At 45.5% G+C, this 22,382-nt stretch overlaps 1 protein-coding gene across 10 annotated transcripts in view; it reads right to left on the bottom strand.

Moving 5' to 3' along the window:
• DIP2C (disco interacting protein 2 homolog C) overlaps positions 1 to 22,382 on the bottom strand; it is a 380,657-nt gene that overhangs the window by 138,036 nt on the left and 220,239 nt on the right. For all 10 annotated transcript variants that reach the window (XM_084980632.1, XM_084980628.1, XM_021065077.2 and 7 more), the window contains one exon: positions 2,307 to 2,432. In XM_084980632.1, coding sequence (XP_084836758.1) covers positions 2,307 to 2,432 — 126 coding nt within the window. The remainder of the gene's footprint in view (positions 1 to 2,306; positions 2,433 to 22,382) is intronic.

The following is a 22,382-nucleotide window of genomic DNA, read 5'->3' as shown; positions in this document are numbered from 1 at the left end:
ATATTCTCAAAGGAGAACTAGACACAAAATTAGTTCTAACAAATGTTATCAGCAACTGAGGAAAATAGAATGAGAGAAAATGAAGTTGAGCCAAGATTTTGTTCAAGCAAGTACAGTTACAAATATGCAGCCTACTGCTAAGCACAAAATCGGCTGTGAGCAGAAATTTTATGATGATGGTAGTGGCACTTACGATTGTACAAAACTATGCCGTGGGATATTGTCATCAGGACTCCTGAATGAGGGTTTACAAAGCGTATTACATGGTGTACAGGAAAGTGCTAATCAAGCAATTCGATGCAAATATTTCCCTAAAATGACATTTTCAATAATGCTCTTTTATATTTTGCAAAGATATCTACACAAGGTTTGTTCCCCTGAAAGTACTGTCTTTCATCATGCATGACACAATACTACCCCTGAGGGAGGGTTCAATACGTAAAAAGCAAATACACAGACAATCACACTGCACTTTGTGCTCTAGACTCAACGCTTCCCACAAAAAAAACAGCTTCAGAAAAATGTCCATCTCCCTGCATACTTTAAAATCTTTAAAAAAGATTTGTTTAAAATATTTTAAGTGGATTTGTTATCTTTTAAGTCCATTCTGTTTGTTATATAAACACAAAATAAACTTTTTTTTACCATATTATAAATTTTGGCAAATTATAACCGTAAAGCAAACAAACAGGATTAAACATATTAATTAAGTGGATTTAAAAACAGTCCATGAGTTCCCATTGTGGCTTAGCAGGTTAAGAATCCGACACAGTGTCCACAAGGATGTGGGTTTGATCCTTGGCTTCACTCAGTGGCTTGAGGATCTGATGTTGCTGCAAACTGCAGCACAGGTTGCAGATGCGGCTCAGATCTGGTGTTGTCGCGGCTATGGCACAGGCCTCAGTTGCAACTCCAATTTGATTCCCAGCCCCAGAACTTCCATATGCTGCAGGTGCAGCCATGAAAACAATTTTCTTTTTTAATTAAAAAAAATTTTTTTAAATAGTCCAAATTACATGCTGTGGCTCAGCATAAAGAAAGGAAGGAAAGGAAGGAAATGGGTCAAAAGGACTCCCCTTCCTACTAGAAAACTACGTTCTTGAAATAAAGAACTTCTCTTGTATTGCCTGTTAAAAAACAAGATGACCAAGTCTTACACTATTTAAATTCTCCTTCGAAGCTCAGGACTTTCACTTTTAAAGGCATGTGAAGTTAAGACCTAAGAGTTGTCTGAAGTAGTACTGGATACACGTGACCACATCTCTGGGTTCATGTGCTTCTACCACCCTCAGAGTCTGCAAACATTGACTAAACTTCCAAAGATTCCCAAAAATGTTACGTATGTGTCCAACTATTCCTAATGAACTAAAGTTTCTCTTGAGAGCGAAAGTGTGTGCCAGGTAACTTGGGTCTGCAGAAAAGGCAGAGTGGCAACAATGGCATGAGCAGTGCTGGAACCAGAACCATACACAAAACGTCAAGTAAATTAGGCTCGAATCCTTCGTGCTTCCAGCAGACGCCTTAACTTGGGGCTTCGCTCTCATTGTGAAGATCGTGAGGCACAGATTATAATGACTTGAGCAAACTTGGAGACCTCAGGTCGCTGATAAAAAATTTAAGATTAAACAAAAGCAGAAATATAAACGGGATATTAGCTTCAACCATTTAGCTCAGGGGTAAGCAGGACTGTGGGCCAAATCCTCTGCCTGCTTTTAACGCATCAAGTTTTATTGGCACATAGCCGCGCTGGCACTGACATGCTGCCTGTGGCGTCCTTTGCATTTACAATGGCAGAGCAAGCAAATGTGACAACCCCAAACGTGTATGTGCACTTTACAGTAAAAACTGATGACACCAGATTTAAGTAACTGTCTAAATTCTTCAACTGATTCAATTTCTTAGCATGGCATTACAACCTACTGACATTTTAAAGACTTTGATAAAATGCATATACCAGTTCAAGCAGAAGAGAAATCCAACTTCAGTTACAAGGATGGCTGTACAAACTCTTCTCTTGCTATGTGAAGAACTAAATAAAAGTTTACAAGACTCTTTAATAAAAGTCTATATCATACTTACGCATCTAAATGAAACATTCAAAACATTTATATAGACATACATATAATCACGCTCATTTTCTTTCCATGTTTAATTTAGAGTATTTATACTGTTTCTGAACTTCTAGTTATAAAAATCTGTATTACAGCACGATGATTTTGAAAACTAAAAAGACTGCCGTTCCTGGCACTGACTTGATTTCAAGGCATGCTAGCCACTTTATGAAGCAGGTGGGGCCTGCTGCTCACCTGGGGGTGTGTAGGCATCCATCGAGGTCTGCACAACCAAGGACCTGCGTTTGGAAGGCATAGGCACTGCCATCTTCCTTTCTTTGTGTTTAGCGAGCGCGGCCTGAACAGCTTCTGTGTGAACATCTGAAACAAAGAGAGCATCATCATTCCCTTGCTCAGAACAATCCGCAGGCCCCGCTTTTCTGCCTTCTCTCTGGTCCTGCAACTGTCACGAGGGGATGGGAAGGGAAGTCTGAAAGTCTGAAAGCTCCAGGAAAAAGGCATTCAAATTCATTCACAGACTTTTTTTTTTTTATTACTATTTTTTGCTTTTTTTTTTAGGGGCACACCTGCAGCATACGGCGGTTCCCAGGCTGGGATCAAATTGGAGCTGTAGCCGCCAGCCTACAACACAGCTCACAGCAACACAAGATCCTTAACCCACTGAGCGAGGCCAGGTATGGAACCCACAACGTCATGGTCCCTAGCTGGATTCGTTTCTGCTGTGCACGATGGGAACTCCCATTTGCAGACTTTTAACTACTCGCTTTAATACCTTAGAATTTGTATAAATAATCCCATACTGGATGTAAACTGCTGCAACTGTTCTTTTCTTAGAGTGAATAGATCTTGATCTTCAAATATTTCTTCATGGATCACATTCTGAAGCTTCACAATTCATCTCACTGTTCTGCTAAGGGAAGTACGTACACCTTACAGGTTGTTAGTAATGATTCTGGCAAACACTTTCCAGGCGTCAGGTATGAGGCGGTCACTCTGCTAGGCATTTGGTGTATATAAACCCATTGCATTAACTCCACAAGTGTGTGCTCAGCACCTGCTTTGTCAGGATGGTGTCCTCAGGGCCGGGTGCAGAGAATCAGGAGACATGGTGTCTCATGACGCTTACCTTGCAGAGGTTTAAAGACAGACAACAGACAATCAAAGGGGGGCAATGAAAAAGGGTGAAAAGACGGAGCAGCCCCTTCCTCAGGAAGCCAGGGCAGAGCTCTGTAATTGTGAAGTCGGAACAGTAAGAACAAACCAGCTGTTCCGTCGAGAGGAGACTCTCCAAGACGAGGGAAAAGGCAGCTCCGAGGTCCCGTCTACGAGCGCGGACGGAGCTGGCAGGGGCCTTCGGCAGAGGAGGGCTTTCCAGGGCCAGTACAGAGCTCAGCTCCCATTCTCACTTGGACAGGGAGGCCCTGGGGGGCTTGGGGTAGCGGTGACATGATCTGATTCCACCGTGAGGGATCGTTCTGGCTGCTGGGAGGGGGCTGCGGGACGAGAGCGGGCGCCAGGAGACCAGGTAAAAGGCAGCAGTGGGGAGAGACGAGGCCCACAGCCTTCTAGGCGTTCCACGAAGGAGGCGCTTATTCCCATCGCTCAGATGCGAGCACACACGCGTGACGCTGTCCCGGGGTTGTGGCACCGACCGGGTCTGGGCCCAGGGTATGTACTTCCAGGGCCTTCACCACTAGCCACGCATTCCCTAGCTCTTCCTGGGAAAATGTCACCCTGTGGACATGAGGAGGCGCCTGGGCCAGGTGCAGCCTGCAGGCTCCTCCTCGTGACCTTTCATTGGAAGAGACGCCCCCTTCACGTGTGTGGCCTCTGTGCTTCCTCACTGGGAAAGCAGGGCTGTGCAGCTGTGACAGACAGGGCGGCCCAGAAAGCTAAGCATATTTGCTAACTGACCCTTTACAGAAAATACGTGCCAGCCCATTTTAGAGCACATCACATATCAAACACAATGAATTTATCATTTTATTTTGTTCAGACTTGTGCATGCACTGCTCTTTTCTCCAAGTACTTGAAGACAAAAACCTAGTTTCGGATCACTCTTTTTCTTAAACTCCCAGATGAAAACTGATGTTTGAATGACTTTGGATTCACGCTACTGAACAAAACTAAATGGTGGAGTTCCTGTTGCAGCTGAGTGACAATGAACCTGACTAGTATCCATGAGGACGCAGGTTCAATCCCTGGCCTTGCTCAGTGGGTGAAGGATCTGGCGTTGCTGTGAGCTGTGGTGTAGGTCACAGACACGGCTCGGATCCCGAGTTGCTGTGGCTCTGGCGTAGGCCGGCCGCTACAGCTCCGAGGGGACCCCTGGTCTGGGAACCTCCATATGCCGCGGGGGCGGCCCTAGAAAAGACAATAAAAAAACCCAAAAAACAAAAACCTAAAGGGCTCACCAGTGATGTGAGAGTACATTAATTCTCCACATAGCAAACACATTGTATTACATATTTCTCCTTTTAAACTTTCTGTATTTCTCCTTTTAAATTTCAAATTTACAGATGGTCTGCCACAGTACGGAGAATTCCCGTATTACTTTCACTCAAACTCACCACTGATATTTGAGCCTATTGCTTTATGTAATATGCTTTTTCCCTAACCATTGGAAAACAAGCCGCAGACACCTTTTTCCTCTATACATAGATATTCCACTGTATTTCCTAAAAACAATCTCCTACATGATGCAAATTCTCAAAATCAGGAAAGTAAACAGCGATCTATTAGCATGATCTAATTCAAAGTTCAAACGGTGCCAACTGTCCTAGTAACTTCCTTTGCAGTTATTTTGTCTTTCTGGTCTGCGATCCAATCCAGAAGCACAGATGCATCCATTTATCAGGTTTTTTTGCCCTCCTAGATCTACCAGTGTTCTAGCTTCTGCATCTCATGACATTGGCTGTTTTAAAGAACACAGGCCAGTTACTGTGTAGGCTGTCTTCAACCTGGCTTTTCGGATGACTCGTCATGATGAGATTCAGGCCATGCGTGTTAGCAGGGATGGCACAGAAGTCGGTCCTCCACTGGGGTGTTAATTTTGGTCCCTGCTTACGGCAGTGCCCATCAAGTTCTTCCCACGTAGAGATGCTACTTTTCCCATGTGCAATATTCTCCTGAAATCTTAAAGAAGCTGCCAAAGTGGTTATAATATTTAACATCCTCACCAGCAGCACATGAGACTCCAGTGCCTCCACATCTTCACCAGCTCCTGGGACCGTGGATCTTTTCCACAGTAGCTGCTCTTGTGGCTGCTCAGCGGAATCATTACAGGCTCCACCCGCATTTACCTGACGGCTTGTGTGCCTTTCCCGGGCTTCTTGGATATTTGCCTACCATCTGCTGCGAGATACGTGTTCAAGCTTCTGAGGAGCCTTTTTATTGTTGATTATTATGGGTACAAGTTATTTTTTTAAGATACATGTTTTGAAAATATTCAACCCAAGTCTATGGCTCAAGTGTCATACCCTTATAATAATGTGCTTCATGAGAAGAAAATTGTCATTTTTATGAAATACACTTTATGATTTTTTTCCTCTCTGGCTAGTACTTTTTGAATCCTGTCTGTAAAATCTGTGCCTACCTCACGGTTCAAAAAATACACTCTTTCATTTTCTTCGGGAAGGTTTTACCTTTTACTTTAGATCAAGGAGCCATCTCAAATTAATTTTTCAAAGTAGTGAAAGTTGGGGTTGGTGTTCACTTTTTCCCACATGTTCGTCCAATGTTTCAGGTACCAACTGTTATAAAGATTTTCCTTTTCCTCATTAAATTGTCTTAGCTCTTCCGTCAAGTATCACCTGACCATGTGCTCATGGCTACAATTCTGAATGCTTTATCTGGTGCAGTTAATCTATTTGTCTAAACTTCTACTAGCTCTATACTACTCTGATTAGCATAGGGTTTTTTTCAGTTAGAATATGATGTACTAAACCCACATCTCAAATAAATGTGTATTTTATTAGTCTTTATTGTAGGAAAAAACCCGTAAGACTCCCCCTCCCAGCAATTTCCAGGCGGTCAGCACCACACTGCTAAGCACAGGCACAGACTGTCACCAGGCCCCAGAAGTCCCCGTCCTGGACGACTCCACATCCAGCTCACCCCCGCCCCCGCAACCCCTAGCAGCCACCCCTAGGAGGTGACTGTTTTAGATGTCTCACAGAAGTGGAATCACAGTGTTTGTCTTTCTGTGACGGTCTTATTTCTCTTGAGAAAATGCAGGCGGTCCTGATTTCCTTCCCCTTCGAGGCTCAGTTATATTCCACTGGATATGCACAGCACATCTTCTGTATTCACTCATCACTGAGGGACACTCGAGCTGCTCCCCGCTCCTGGCGGCTGTGAATACTGGTGCAGCGACCCCTGCTCAAGCCCCTGCTTTAGATCCTTTTGGATATATGTCCAGAAGTGGAGCTGGTAAATCACATGGTGGTTCTAGGTCTAATTTTTTGAGGAAGCTCCATGCGGTTTTCCACAGCTGCTGCACCACTTTACATTCTGAAAAACAGTGGACAAGGGCGCAATTTCTCTACATACTCACGACACCTGTTTTCTGCTTTAATAAATTTTATGACAGCCATGGCAATGGGTTTGAGCGGTATCTCACGGTGGTTTTGACTTGCATTTTCCTGATAATCGGTGACGCTGAACGTCTTTTCGCCATTTGTTTCTACTCCTTGGAGAAATGTCCACTCAAGTCTTTTGCCCATTTCTACATGGAGTTATTGACTGAGCTACAGGAGCTCTCTATGTGTTCTGGCTATTAAACCATTATATACATGAGAATACGTTCTTCAGCTTCATAGGCTGCCTTTCCCTCCACCGCTTGCTTCACTTCACAGGAGTTTTATGTATGATACAGTCCCTTTGCCGGATTTTGCTTTTGGTGTTTGTGCTTTTGGTGTCATACTCACGAAATCATGAATCATTGAAATTCATGAATTTTCAATGTCATGATGGCTTCTCCCTATGGTTTCTTCTAGAAATTTTATAGTGTCAGGTCTCAATTAGGTCTATAAACCATTTTGAGTTAATTTTTGTATATGGTGTAAGATGAGGATCCAAATTCTTTCTTTTGCATGTGAATATCCAATCTTCCCAACACCCCTTGCTGAAGAAACCACCCTTCCCCGCAGCCTCATCCACGACCATCTGACCACACACACAAGAGTGTTTCTGGCCCCCACCCTATCCCCTCAGTCTACACGGCAGTCTCCACACCAGCACCGCAAGATTTCCACCACTGCAGTATGTACCGAAATCAGGAAGTGTGAGGCCGCTGTTTTGCTCTTCTCAAGTCTGTTCTGGCTATCCAAATTGGATCTTATTTTCACGGAAGTCTTATAAACACTCCGTCACTTTCTACCGAAACTCTGCTGGGGCCGGGACCGGATCCCTGTTAAATCTATAAATCAGTGTAGAGAGACTATTTAATACGGAGTCTTCCAATTCATTAACGGGGTGGCCTCTCCAGTATTCTTCTCCTTTAATTTCTCCCAGGAAGAACAGTCTATCCTGTTAATAACACTGCATGTACAACTGAAAGAAATGTTTATTTTGTAGTTGTCGGATACATGCTGATTTATAGTCTTCAGATCTGCCATCTCTTTCCTACATTTATAACTAGTTACTTCAATTACTCAAAGAACTGGGGATTATTGCACTTTTCCCCGTTTCTGAAACTTTATGCGTTTTGAAGTTTTGCTCCTACATGTATGCATATTTAGGTCTGTTATTTCTCCCTGATTAACAAACCCTCTTACTGTCACGAAGTGTCCTTCTTTACCCCTGGTCATATTCCTCATCTTGAAATCAACTTTGCTTAATTAGCATAGTCACTTTGACTTTCTCATGTAAACTGCTTTCATGGTATCTATTTTTCTCTATCCTTTAAATTTCAACCTTTTTCCTTTTCTTTATAGCATACCTTTTATAAAGTACATATATAGTTGAGTTTTGTTTTTTTTAATCCACTTTGATAATCCCTGCCTTTTGTCCATTTACACTTGATGGTTATACTTAAGGCTAATGTTTTGCTATTTATTTTCTACATGTAAAACCGGATGCTAATATTTCTGTTTCCCTCTTCCCTTCCACTTTTGGCTTAATCAAGTTGTTTTTTTGTTTGTTTTTCCCCATCAGTGTTCATCTTAGTTCTCTTAATGGATTGTTAGCCATATCTTCATGCATTATTATTTATTTTTATTTTTTGTCTTTTTAGGACCACACCCATGGCAGATGGAAGTTCCCAGGCTAGGGGTCGAATTGTAGCTGCAGTTGCCAGCCTACACCACAGCCACAGCCACATGGGATTCGAGCCATGTCGTCAACCTGTACTACAACTCACAGCAATGCAGGATCTTCAACCCACTGAGCAGGGCCAAGGATCGAACTTGCATCCTCATGGATGCTAGTTGGGTCCACCACTGCTGAGCCACAATGGCAACTCCCTTCATGTACTATTTTAAATGGCTGATGTAAAAACTACAACACGTATCCTTAACAGTCTACTTAGAGTTAGTAGTAGGCCATTTTACCCAATAGAATGAAAAGTTTGCAATAGTAGAAGTGATTTATCTCCAAAAAAAATTTTTTTTTTTTTTGATGGCCACACCTACGCCACATGGAAGTTCCTGACCAGGGACTGAATCCAAGCTGCAGCTGGGACCCATTCAGCAGCTGTGGTAATGCTGGATCCTTTAACCGGCTGTGCAGGGCCCGGGACATAAATGGCACCTCCACAGTATCATGAGCCGCTGCAGTCAGATTCTTAACCCGCTGTGCCACAGTGGGAACTTTAAACTTTATTGTTGTCATTTATTTAAAAACTACATTGATAACTACCACTGCACTATTATAATTTTTGCTTTAAAAAGTTATTTTTAATGAAATTAAGACCAAAAAAAAAAAAAAAAGATTTCTTCATTCTTTCTTTTAAATGAGTTCCATCTTTCCTTTGGGCCTGAGGTGTGTCCTTTAGCGTATTTCACAGTGCAAGTCTGCTAGCAGTGACTTCTCTGCTGACCCCAGCTATCTCCTCAAGCCAGCACGACTGCGGATTTCAGTGGCCACAAGTTGTGGATGGACTGGAGAGGCCCATAGGACAAATGCTGCAAATCTTACTCGGTTTGGTTCCTAAATTTCAAGAGTGGACTCCTTTTCCCATCTGCCCACTTTCACTCCCTAGTGCCTTCCTCCAAAGCACGCTTCAGGGGATGGTCCTGATTGCATCATCGCTGGTACCTCTAAGAGCAGCCTGACCTGTCTTCTACACCAACTGGAGCCAGAAGCACTTCTGCTCTGTTAACAAATGTATCTTCACAGTCATAGAATCCAGTGGCGCCACTTTCCACGCAGCATTTTGATGATGCTACCCCAGCACTTTCCAGGGAGGCAGGCGGTAAACTGCACTGCTCTTCCCCTTAGCAGAGCTGGCCTGTCCTGCCCAAGTGCACACTTTTCTCTTTGTCATTGGTTTTCGTCTTCAACAACAACAACGCACCACGGAGTGCTTCTGTCTTCATCCTGCTTGGGGTTTATGAACTTCTTGAACTGAATTTTGTTTAAAACAGATCTGGGGACACTTTCGCCGTTATTTCTTCAAATATTTTGCTCGCCCGTTCTCCCTCTCACTCTGGGACTCCAGCATCAGACTGCTCACTACTGTCTCACAGATCCCGAAGGCTCTTTTCAGGTTTTTGACTCTTTCTTTTTTCGGTTCTTCAAATTGAATCTTTTCCACTGACCTGTCTTCAGGTTTATTGAGTTTGTATCCTACTGTCTCCAATCTAACATTAAGCCTATCCGAGTGAATTTCTTGCTTCCAGTACCGTACGTCTTATTGCTAGAATTTCCATTTAAAAAACTGCCTCCTTTAATAGTTTCCACTACTGTTCAGAGCTCCATGTTGTTTGTTCATTTTAAACATATTTTACTTTAAGTCCTTATAGGACTTATAATACCTGCTTTAAAGTCCTGTCTGGAATTGGCTTTATTAGCTGTTTTTTCTTGACTGTGGGTCACATCTTCCTGTTTCTTCATGTCTAAAAGTTTCTGATAGTATAATGGAGACTGAGGATGACTTATTATAAGGAGTGGGTTCTGTTGTTCTAGTACCTAGTAACCGGGCTGGTCTAGTGCTACCTGCTGGAAGCTCTTCAGAGTAGAGCCAACCTGCCAGCTGCCTCTCTGCTGGGCTCCCACATGCACACAGCTCCAGAGTTTGCCAAGAATCTCAATGGAGTTTACGCCCAGGTTTGGAGGCTCCTTGCGTTGTGGCTCATTCTTTCCAAAAAGGTCCCCTTAATTTCCAGCTGTGCTGACAGTCTCTAATTCCTTCTTCTGACATAGGAAGCTAGTCACTGAATTTCAGCTTGGGTCTTAGAAACGCCACAGGAAGCGGGCAGAGGAGAACCTTTAAGGCAAAAGGCCAAATAAATACCCACCTCAAGGTACTGCACCCTCTTTCAAGCAGTCCTTCCACTCTGGGCCGACACCGGGGAGCAGCTCTCCAGTGATGGCTGCCAGTGTCTCCAGAGCCAGGCCCTCCACTCCCTTCTATTAATTACAGAACTTGGTAAGACTATCCACGTCAAGTACAAGAGAACTTCAAACCCCAGCTGGCGGACACTAACGTATGGAACACTCTTAGCTAAGTAAATCCTTCACAAAACAATCTTCTGAAGAGGTACAATTAATACAAAAAGAAGCACGCTAGGATCAAGTGAAAACACCCATCGCCAAGAGGGATGGCCAGCTCGTGAGGGAAAACCATCACTTGACCATGTTCCCCAAAAGAATATTAGTTACAGCAAGAAATGACTTTCAAAATTTGAAGTCAGGATGGGGGTCAAGACGGCAGAGGAGAGACGTGGTGCTCGCCCCCCTCCCAAAAAATCTCAAAAAAACCATCTGTGTGTAGAACCATGTGCACAGAACATCTACTGAACACTGGCTGAAGACTTTAAACCTCCCAAAAGGGCAAGAAACCCTCCATACAACTGGGTAGAACAAACGGAAAAAAGAGAGAAGGAAAAAAAAAGGAATCAAGGCGGGACCAGTAGTCCTGAGAGGGAGCTGAGAAAGAAGAAGGAACCCACACCCTGAGAAGCCAGCTACAAACAGGGAGATCGGCTGAGATGGAAGGACCTTGAAACCTCGGAGAGAAGCACAGCAAATGGACTGAGGGGCGCAGAGGAGAGAGCGCCTCACGGACCAGCAGTACCACCGGCCAGGACCCCACGGCCTGACACTCAGGTGGGGGCTGGGCCTGAGACGCAGGGTCCAGAGGTCAGTTCTGGGGATAGGACCAGGGCTGGCTGTGTGGAGGCGGCCTGCGGGAGCAGGTGAGCAGTGTGCCACTGGCTGGGGAGCAGACACCACATCTGAGGTAGCCCAGGAGGCCGGGGCCTGCAGGAGAAGCAGGGCGCCACTGCTGGGGAGGGTGAGAGGAGGAAAGGCTGACTGTCACAGGAAGAGCTTTCTCTGCGCACGTGCGGGCTCTCGGGCAGTGGGCGCCTCTTGCGTGGGCTATGGGCAGAGGGAGCAAACCACTGTAGCCATCTCAGACTCCAGAGGTGGGCATGGCCCACTACCACTAGGGGTTCATGAACAGGCACCAGCTGTGGGCCCAGGCACCTCAGAGGCGGCACAGAGGAGGGCACTGTACGCTGAGCACCACCTGTTGCTGCTCTCCCTCCCCTGGGAACGCACACTCCCTGCTGCTGCCACTGCCAAAGAGCTGGGCGCCATCTACACCTGCTGGAGGGTCACTGCCCCTCCAGGGCCCTGAAACCAGGAGCAGCCCCTGCGACCTCCCGCAGGTCCTTGACGCTGTCCAGGGCCCAGCAGCCTGGCACTGGCTCCAGGCCCTGCCCATTGCCTCCATCTCCCTGGAAGGACGTGCAGTCCGCACACCAGCATGGGGATAAGAGCCTGCACACACTGAGGAAAGAGACAGCAAGCATCCAAACCAAGAGCAGCCCTCCTCCCAAAAAGAATAATGATGATGACAACAATGAGCCCTCACGAAATGCCTAGGGGCACTCTCGCTCATAAACTGCCCTCCAAGACTACAAGAGCTGTTTTCCCAAACTCACAGAATAAGAAAAACATAGGCAAAATGAAGACGTTCAGGAACCATTCCCAGTTAAAAGACCAGGAGAATTCCCCTGAAGGCGCGAACAATGAAACAGACCTCTGCGGTCTAACAGACACCAAGTTCAAAAACGAGACAGTGAAAATACTGAAGGAATTAAGAGCAATTATGAAGGAATTAAGAGAGGATATGAACAGTAACGCAGGTTACTTTAGAAAGCAAATGGAAAATATAAGGAGGAGCTAAGAAAAATCAGAAAATTCATCTGCACAGAGGCAAGTTGGGTTAAAGGTACTGAAGAGCAGCATGAATCATGCAGAGGAACAAATAAGGGATTTGGAAAACAGAATAATGGAAATCACCCAATGAGAACAGCACACAGAAAACCAAAAGAAAAAACATGAAAGCAATATAGGAGATCTATGGGATAATATAAAGCAGGCCAATTTATGCATATGGGGATTCCAGAAGGAGAAGAAAAAGGGCATTGAAAATATATTTGAAGAAATTGTGGCTGAAAACTTTCCAAATCTAGAGGAAACAGCTACCAAGATACAGGAAGCACAGAAAGCCCCAAACAAGTTGAACCCAAAAAGGCCCACACCAAGCCGTATTATAATAAAAACAGCAAACGTTAAAGACAAGGAGAGGATTCTAAAGGCAGCAAGAGAAAAATGAGTTCATCATAAGGGGCCCCCTCATAAGGCCACCACATCAGCTGATTTCTCTACAGAACCACAGGCCAGAAGAGAGTGGCAAGATACATTCAACGTTCTAAAAGGAAAAAGAGAATACTCCTAGGATGCTCTACCCAACAAGAATATCATTTGAAACAGGAGAAATAAAGAATTTCTCCAACAAACAAAAACTGAAAAAATACTGCAATATCAAACCCATTCTAAAGGGAAAATACCAAAAGGTCTCCTCTAAATAAGAAAGAAGAAGACACAGGATGGAGGAAATCACAATTGGAAAGTAATAACTTAAATAAGCCACTATATAGTTGCCTGATAGGAGAGGGAGGGATCGGGAGCTTGGGCTTATCAGACATAACTTGGAATAGATTTACAAGGAGATCCTGCTGAGTAGCATTGAGAACTATGTCTAGACACGCATACTGCAACAGAACAAAGGGTGGGGGAAAATGTATACGTGTAAGGATAACTTGATCCCCCTGCTGTACAGTGGAAAAAATAAATAAATTATAAAAAAAAAAGCCAGTATACAGACCTAAAAGGAAAAAAACAAAAACCAAAAAAAACCTCTTTTAAAACCAACAATAAACACAAGTAACAGCAAAAGCATAAACATGAATATGTTAAAAAAGGACATCAAAATCATAAAATGTGGGAAAGAAAAGTAAGAAAACCTAGATCCTTTTTTATTAGAATGTGCTTGAGCCTATATGACTATCAGGCTAACCTGATAGAGGAAGGGGTTAACATACTTGAAAAACAGGGCAACCACAAATCAAAACCAAACAGGACATTCACAAAAACGAAAAAGAAGGGGACACAAGCATAAAATAAAAGGAAATCATCCAGCCCAAAAAAGAAAGGAACCAAGATGAAACATAGAGTCAACTGGAAAACAAGGTTTAAATGGCAATACATACATATTTAACGATAATTACCGTAAATCTCATTGGACTAAATGCTCCAATCAGAAGACACAGAGTGGCAGACTGGATTAAAACACAAGAGCCTGCAATATGCAGTCTACAAGAGATTGACCTTGGGGTGAAGGACACTTATAAATTGAAAGTGAGGGGAGGGAAGATATTTCAGGTGAATGGAAGTGACAGGAAAGCAGGAGTCAGAATAGTCATACCAAACAAACTGACTTTAAAGCAGAGGCCATAAAGAAAGACAAAGAAGGACATGACTTAGCGACAGATAAAAGGAGCCATTCCAGAAGAGGGTATTACACTCACCAACATATATGACCCTGTAAGTGAAAATGTACAAAAGCAAACCCCAGTTCTCCTCAAGGCCACTGGGCTGCGCCTTTGGTGGTGACCACCTACCTACTGCCGGCGGCAGGAGAGGCACCTCCTCAGTGTCTCGTAAGCAGGGATGCACCCACAGTCATGACCCACATGCCACATCTCCCAAAAAGAGTAAATCCCCACCCAGAACACGAGAACTTAAATCTCTCCCCAGGACTGTGCCCTGACGGAGGACAGGAAACGTGCGGACCACTGCAGACGTGACTGCGGTTGGTCCGGAACGAGGAAACCACGTACAGTGAAGCTCGGCATCAAGGGGCACTGGTTCCAGGAGCCTGCAGATACCTGCGTCTGCAGACGCGCAAGTCCTTTACAAAAAACGCCGCAGTATGTGCACTGAACCTAAGTACCTGCTCTCATAGACTTTATTTTTTAACACAGGAATGGAATTTCCACTGAGGTAAACCCTCATGCACGTCACGCCCTCTCTAGACTACTTACAGTACTGCATACATTGCTAAGTACACACTGCTACTCGAATTCCATTCCAGTTCTGCTAACCTGTGAATACAGAGCCAAATGTACCGCCAACAAATAAACTGTCTTGTTTCAAGGGAGACAAATAAAACAAAACCCTTTCAAAAATAGCACAAAGTCAGGCTGTTTACGTCACTTCCATCCATCCGTCTGTCTATAAGCACGTATGTACGATGTTCCCCCCCTCAAAAAAAAAGGGAGTTCCTGTTGTGGCTCAGTGGTAATGAACCTGACTAGCACACATGAGGGCTTGGGTTCATTCCCTGGCCTTGCTCAGTGGGGTTAGGGATCCGGCGTTGCTGTGGGCTGCGGTGTAGGTTGCGGATGCGGCTCGGATCCCACTGTTGTTATGGCAGTGGCGTAGGCTGGCAGGTGCAGCTCTGATACGACTCCTAACCTGGAACTTCCATGTGCCATGGGTGCAGCCCTTAAAAAAAAGAAAAAAAAAGATGTTCCACCCATGGTAAATAACAGCTACTAAAAAGCGCCCGCAAATTCCTCAGGTGATGGGCAGAGGTCTGGCCCCGGTCTCCTCCCTCTGCCCACGGATAGCGGCTGGTGGAGGCAACCATCCTTCCCCGTCCCTCTCCTACTTCACACTCGGAACAGGGGTGCTTGCCCGGAGTGTAGGGGACTGACCGTTTCAACCACTGGCAGATCTCTGCGTCTCTCTTCTGCAGAGTCCTCCAAAAGACCCGTCTTCAAGCAAGCAACTGAAGCCACGCTTGAGGGAGGACTCGTGTGGGGGCTCACGTGCCACGCCAAAGAAACGCAACGGCGGACAACCTCCCTGCCCCCACTCCACTCCCAGCCCAGGGTACTGACCTCCGTCCTTAGAGCCCAGAAGAGTAACACGACCTCTCGGACCTTCGACACAACCACCACCACCACAGCCGATGTCCAGCTTTTCTTCAAGTTTAAACAAGTTTTACATGCTCTTAAATATGGTCTTTTTGCCCCAAACTTGGTATTCTTTTCATTTTCTCCTTCTTCCTCCCCCCCATCATGATTTGGTCAAATTAAAATGTTTATGTTACAAGCAGTATTATTTTTAAAAACTGAATGAACTACCCCAAAATAGTGAGTTGTCACTGAAGGATGACAAAGCTACAATGTGTTGGTTTTGTTCATTCTTTTTGACAAATGCAAGTTTTTTGCCTTGAGCATAAATTACTTTTGCAGTCAAAGTTTTATGTTTTAACATAAAATAATCATTTTAGGAAAGGTACATTTTAAAGAAGTACAGTTTTTTTTCTACACTTAAAAACTGCTAGCACCATAAACAAGTGTGCTAATTTTTTTCCACAAAATTTAGAGAAAGTGGTAGAACAAGAATGTTTTCAATTACTAAGACACTGACATGCCCCAACTAGGGGCCGCTCCTGGCCCATGCCCCAGAATGTAAGAAAGACTTACGCACAGGTGGCCCTGGGTAAGAAGTGCCTGGTGCAGGTCCCTAAGGTGCTGGATAGCTTACTGCACAGCAAAACTGAATAATACACAAAGGGATCAAGTGACTCTTTTCACAGGGCAACCCTGTTCGATTCTAACCACAGAACAACAGCATGGCAAGCATCTGAAACATCTGTAAAGAGCACCAGGAAGAGCCCCTCCCACGACTGATGAACGGTGGACCACCAGGACAGCGACCCCTCCCCAAGTGTCAGCAGTGGTGACCATCAAAAACCCCCCCGAGAGGGGGCTGACCCAATCAAGGCAAGGTCAAGGGGTGGGAGTCCTTCTGGAGCGAGTAGCACAAAGCACCCACTGCAAGGCTGAATAAAACGTGAGCATCAGTGGCCTCCGCGCGGTAAGCCATTTCAGTGCTTACCAGCTCCCACTCCAAACCCAAAAAGCCAAACCCAAAGGGACATGAGTCTACTAACACCTTAGAACAGTGACTAGATTGAAAGATGTCTCGAAACATGATGATTAGTAGGGCAGCAAACAAACCCATGTCACCGCATGGCTCCCCTGGTTCTTCCAGCTCGGCTTCTCCCTTCCACCCTCAACACGGCTCGGGGAGAACAGCCAGCGCTGACACTACTGCCGGCTGTACATGACTAATATGGACTGGACCATGGAGCAACAGGGTCAGGATGAAACCTCTCTTGCGTGAGAGCCCACACATCGTCGGGTTCGTTGTTATGGTTGTGGAGGCCCCTCAGCAGCCGGTGGCCTCGATACAAGGAAGGGGCGTCCAGGAGAACAGCTCAGAAGATTGGAAAAGGGGCGTGAGTTCAGAGTAAGTTCACAGCTCTTAGCCTAAAACCAAGACCCACCCTACAAGACCTCATGAAACTAAAAACTTTCAGGAAAATGGGGATTTTCCCTTGAAAGCTCAGTGTCATTTCACAGGCCACATCCACCTGACATTCAGCAGCTATGACACACTGGAGACCCTGAAGGCATCTGATTGTCACAAAACCTTAACCACAGCATCCTGGATACAGTCTTTCGGGAGCCCCATGAATTGGGAACCAGATGAGAACCAAGAAAGGAAACAGTGAGCAGTGGAAGCCTCCCGCTTGTTCGAGATGCTGGGCAGGGTGACGGAGGAGCTGAGCTCCCAGCCCCGAGATGTCAACAAGAGCTGCTCATCACTGTGGGCCCTAAATCCCAGGGACAAGCTGAAGCACAATGGGCCTAAAAAGCTTAAACTACACACCAGGAGGAAACGGTCTCAGTTTTATAGAAAGAAAGCTGCTAATTTCCAGTATCTCTAATGTCAATGGAGACGAGCACAAGAGAAGTGGACAGAGATGCCCTAGGCTTCCCAAGAAGGGGTTGGGAAGTGGCAGACTGCAGCAGCATGGACCCGGAATGTGATTTCAGCTTGGGCTTGCACAGGGGCACTGAAATGTCACCAAGGCACAGAGAAAAGGAGCCAGTGTAGCCAGCACCTCAAACATGCAACTACTGATGGACTCAGGCTGCTTCCGCGTCATGGCTGCTGCCAACAGTGCCGCAATCATACTGGGGGGCACATATCTTTTTGAATTATGCTTTTTAGAGACGGAGGCCGGGGAGAGGGATTGCTGGATCATATGGTCGTTCTGTATTCAGTTTCTTAAGGAATCTCCGTTCTGTTTCCATAGTGTTGCACCAATTTACACTCCCACCAACAGTGTAGGAAGGTTTCCCTTTCTCCACACCCGCTCCAGCATTTGCTATTTGTAGACTTTTGCCTGATGGCCATTCTGACTGGTGTTAAGGTGATACATTATTGCAGTTTTGATTCACATTTCTCTAATAATTAGTGATGTTCAGCTTCATTTCATGTGCTTTTTGGCCATCCATGCATCTTGTTTAGAGAAATGTCTATTTAGATCTTCTGCCCATTTTTTAATTGGATTTTTTTTTTTTTTGGCTATTGAGCTGCATGAGCTGCTTGTATATTTTAGAGATTAATCTCGTTGGTCGCTTCATCTGCAAATGTTTTCTCCCAATCTGTGGGTATGTGCATGGACAGAACAGGGACGTCTGTCTAACCTCGAAGGCAACCGTCAGTCAACAGAAGAGCACTTTTTCCCCAGGGAAGCTTAATTGTTTTCGACCAGCAGAACAGCTGAGGCCACGATTCTAGAGCCAGGCTGCCTGGGTTCAAATCCCAGTCCCTTTGCGGGACCTGGGGCACAGGACTTAACCCACCTGCCCCTCAGCCCCTTACGGACAAGACAAGGAACCTGCCTGCCGGCTGGGAGGGTACAAGGACTGTGACACTCAGTACACTAGAGGGCTCAGGCCAGCCTGGCTCACAGCACCGACAACTCTCTGTACCATGCTGGGTCATAACATGACGCGTCTGGTGTTGGGTGACAGCTAAGCTGGAGACAGAAGACCGAGAAGAAACAAGTACGGAAGAAACGGAGCTTCTCGGTTCTGACGATTGTCACTGTGGACCCACATCCGCAATGCAGGACCTGTCCAGGCTTGAGTCCACCCCCCGTTTACTTTGCGGCTGTACTGTTTCTGTTCTTCGGCTCAAAGTGGAGGTGTGAGGAGTGTGTAGAAATGGGGAGCAGAGTGGACACAAGAAGAGAAGAGTGGCAGGCAGGGAGATGGGTTTCCGGCGAGCGCTGTCTTCACTCAGAGGGGAGCCGTGGCCACCGCTTGGTTTCCACCGACTTGCTGCTTTAGTTCCAGCCTCTCCGTGTCTCAGTCCTCAGGAAAAACATGCAGGCACGTGACTGTACCGAGGGCACAACCGAGCCGTGGGCTCACGTGTGCAATTACCCACGGAGCGCCTCCTGTGACCGAGTCCCCGCTCCTACAGATGGAGACCAGTAAACCAGCGCGACAGGAGTGGGGCATGACTATGGGGTGGGAGGAGGGTGGGCCGGGGCCCAGCATCAGGAGAGGCTGCAGCAGGCACTGACAGGCAGAGAGGACCTGGGAGAACAGGGGCTGCTCCAGACCTGTCTGATCAACGAGGACGTGTGACAAAGTTCCGTCTGCACAGCAAGGGACCTTGTTTGTTCCTTAAACCGTTCCAGTGGTTCCCGGCTCTCCTGCGTCGGCTCAGGCTCCCTCGGGACGCACCGCACACTTCCTGGGCACGTTCTCCTCAGCGTCTGTCCTCCATCTCCTTTTAAGTCCCTGGCTACACAGACACGCCACTACTCCCAGGGTCACGGCGGGTTTCTGGCCTTCGGCGCTGTTTCCGATGAAGAGTAAAGAGCCCCACTATTCAACAACTGCGTGAATGTGGATCCAGGCCTCTGCTGTGCTAGACCCCGTTCTAAAGGGGATCGAACCTGAGCCAGAGCTGCAACCTAGACCACAGCTGTGGCAACGCTAGGTCTTTAGCCCACTGCACAAGGCCGGGGACCAAACCAGCATCTCCACAGAGACAAGCAGGATCATCAACCCACTGTGCCACAGTGGGACCTCCTTAACTAACATTTTAAACTAGTGCTGTTGTCCTTAAAGGACCACACGTGGGACACATTTTTTATTCTCTTGGGTGCCCACGGCATGTGGACGTTCTCATGCCGCAGCATCAACCCCAGCAGCTGCAGTGACAACACCGGATCCTAACCCACTGGGCTACAAGAGAACTTGTGGGGGATGAAATTTTATAATAGCTATAAACTAAGTTCACAGGAAGCACATCAAAAATTAATTAGAAAAACAAAGGCAATGAGTCTGTCTCTTCAGCATGACATGAGTTAGTGAGACACTAGTGAATCATGTGATAGAGAGAACACCTGAGTCACATAAGCAGCATTCAGAGCAGCGTCTGGTTCAAAGCAAGTGCTGGCTAAGTGCTGACTGCTGTCCAGATCACGGCTGCGGAGGTTCTGCTGTGCGTCTTGGAGACCACGGCTGAGCACCAGTGTGCGAGCTGCTGCTCCTGCAACGTGTTTTCTAGAACCTCACACTTGAGGGCCGTAGGATCAGTCTGCCATGCTGGGCCTCCTCCCATGGCCACAACCCTTTGAGATTCACCCCCGGGCCTCTGCAGGTCTTTGCTGCATCTTGTTTGTTCTCAGCCTGCGCCCCTTCCACAGAAATTCTACAGTCAAAGCCCCACAGAGGACTCTGTGGGTTGGTTTGTTTAGTTAGAATTGAGCATGGGGGACGAGCTGGTCTCTACAGGATCATGACTTCCTGTCCACTATCACAGGGTATCTACTCACTTTGGCTTTTTTTTTAATGTCCTTTATATAAAATTTCATTATTTTTACTAGAAAAAATTTGTACATCTTTTGTCTGAATTTTCATTAGGTACTTATAAAGTTTGTTGCTACTGTACCTAGAACTTTTCAATTGCATTTTTACATCTGTTGCTAGTGTACAGAAATAATTTGTTTGTCCAGATCATATCCAGCCTGATGCTAAATCCTATTTCTAGTGCTTTGTCTATGGATTAGCTGGGGTTTCTCTGCAGACGATGCCCTTTAGTTTTCCTTTCTCCTTGCTGTCCTCATCCAGTACTGACACAGGCCTCTGTCCAAAATGAACTGGGAAGGATGATTTTCTTTTTCCTTTCTCTGAAATTTGCTTAGAATCAGACTGGTTCATGTCTTGAAAGGTGGGTAAACGTAATACCTTCTGAGCCTGGTGCATTCTTTGTGAGAAAGTTTTTAGCTCCTGTTTCCATCTATTTATTGGTCACTGGATTATTTAAGGTTTCCATTTCTTCCTAAGTGCTTAAATTAGGAATTTATCCATTTAACTAAATTTTCAAATGTATTGTCACACGGTTACTCTCGGTATTCTGATTATCTTTTGCTTCTGGTGCATCTGTAGTGAGGTCCCACTTTTAATTCCTCGTATCACTTACTTCTGTCTTCTCTCGGCTTTATCATTCTCAGCGGAGGGTTTTCACTGCTGTTACCATTCTCTACAAATTATCTTCCATTGTCCTTTATTTCTTTTTTTAAAATAATAGACATTTTTAAAGGAAGTTTTAGGTTTACAGAAAAACAGAGTGGCAAGTACAGTGCGTCCCCACACGCCCTCCCCCGCAGGCGCAGGTGTGCACACACTGACACAGTCTCCCGGTATTAACCTCCTGCATCCGTGTGGTACATGTGTTACAGTTAAGGAAGCAGGAGTTCCCGTTGTGGCGCAGTGGAAACTAATCCGACTAGGAATCATGAGGTGGTGGGTTCAATTCCTGGCCTCGGTCAGCGGGTTCAGGATCCGGCATTGCCGTGAGCTGTGGTGTAGGTCGCAGACACGGCTTGCATCCTGTGTGGCTGTGGCTGTGGCAGCTGCAGCTCCAATTAGACCCCTAGCATGGGAACTTCCATACGCCGTGGGTGCGGCCCTGAAAAGACAAAAAAAAAAAAAAATAAATAAATAATAAAATAAAATAGAGGAAGCAGTACTGATACATTATTAACCAAAGACCGTAATTTTCATCAGGTAGGGTTCAGTCTTACTGTTGTACCAAATGTGTAACAACATGTATCTACCATCACAGCATCTCACTGCATAGATTCATGGCCCTAAAAATCTTCGAGGCCCTGCTCAATCATCCCTCCCTGCCCCCAAGCACCTGGCAACCACTGATCTTTTGACTGTCTCCATAGATTTGGCTTTTCCAGAATATCGGACAGGTGAAAACACACAATACAGCCTTTTCAGTCTGGTTTCCTGCATGCTACAATATGTACTTAGAGTTTCTCTATGTCTTTTTCAAGGCTTGACAGCTCATTTCTTTTGAGTGCTGGATAATATTCCATTGTCTGGATGGACCACAGTTTGCCTATCCATTCACTTGTTAAAGGACAGCTCGGTTGCTTCCAAGTTTCGGCAAAATTATGAACAAAGCTGCTATAAATATTTGCATCCAGCTCTTTGTATGGATATATTTTCACCTTATTCAGGTAAGTAACAAAGAGGACAACTGCTGAATCATATGATAACAGTATATTTAGCTTCCTAAGAAACCACCACACGTCTTCTAAGTGGCTGTATGCTTTTGCATTCTTGCCAAAAGTGAAAGAAAGTTGCTGTTGCTCCATTATCTTTGGCAGCATTTGGCTCTGCCAGCACTCTGGATTTTTACCAGGGTTATCTCTGTTTTAACTTGTGATTTCCTGGTGATGTATGTTAAGCATCTTTTCCTATGCTTATTTTCCATCCATGTATCTTCTTCGGTGAGGTGTCTATTCAAATATTTTGCTCACTTGTTAACTGGGTTGCTTGTTTTCTCATTCCTGAGTTTGGGAGTTCTTTGTTTATGTTGGATACCAATCCT

This window comes from Sus scrofa, chromosome 10, assembly GCF_054392235.1.
Source record: "Sus scrofa isolate SSC_HxYL_T2T_F1_AM1 chromosome 10, Sscrofa_HxYL_maternal_Yorkshire_Landrace_v2.0, whole genome shotgun sequence".
Classification (NCBI taxonomy): Eukaryota; Metazoa; Chordata; class Mammalia; order Artiodactyla; family Suidae; genus Sus; species Sus scrofa.
The sequence above is the reverse complement of the archived record's forward strand: the minus strand, read 5'-3'. Positions and strand labels throughout refer to the sequence as shown.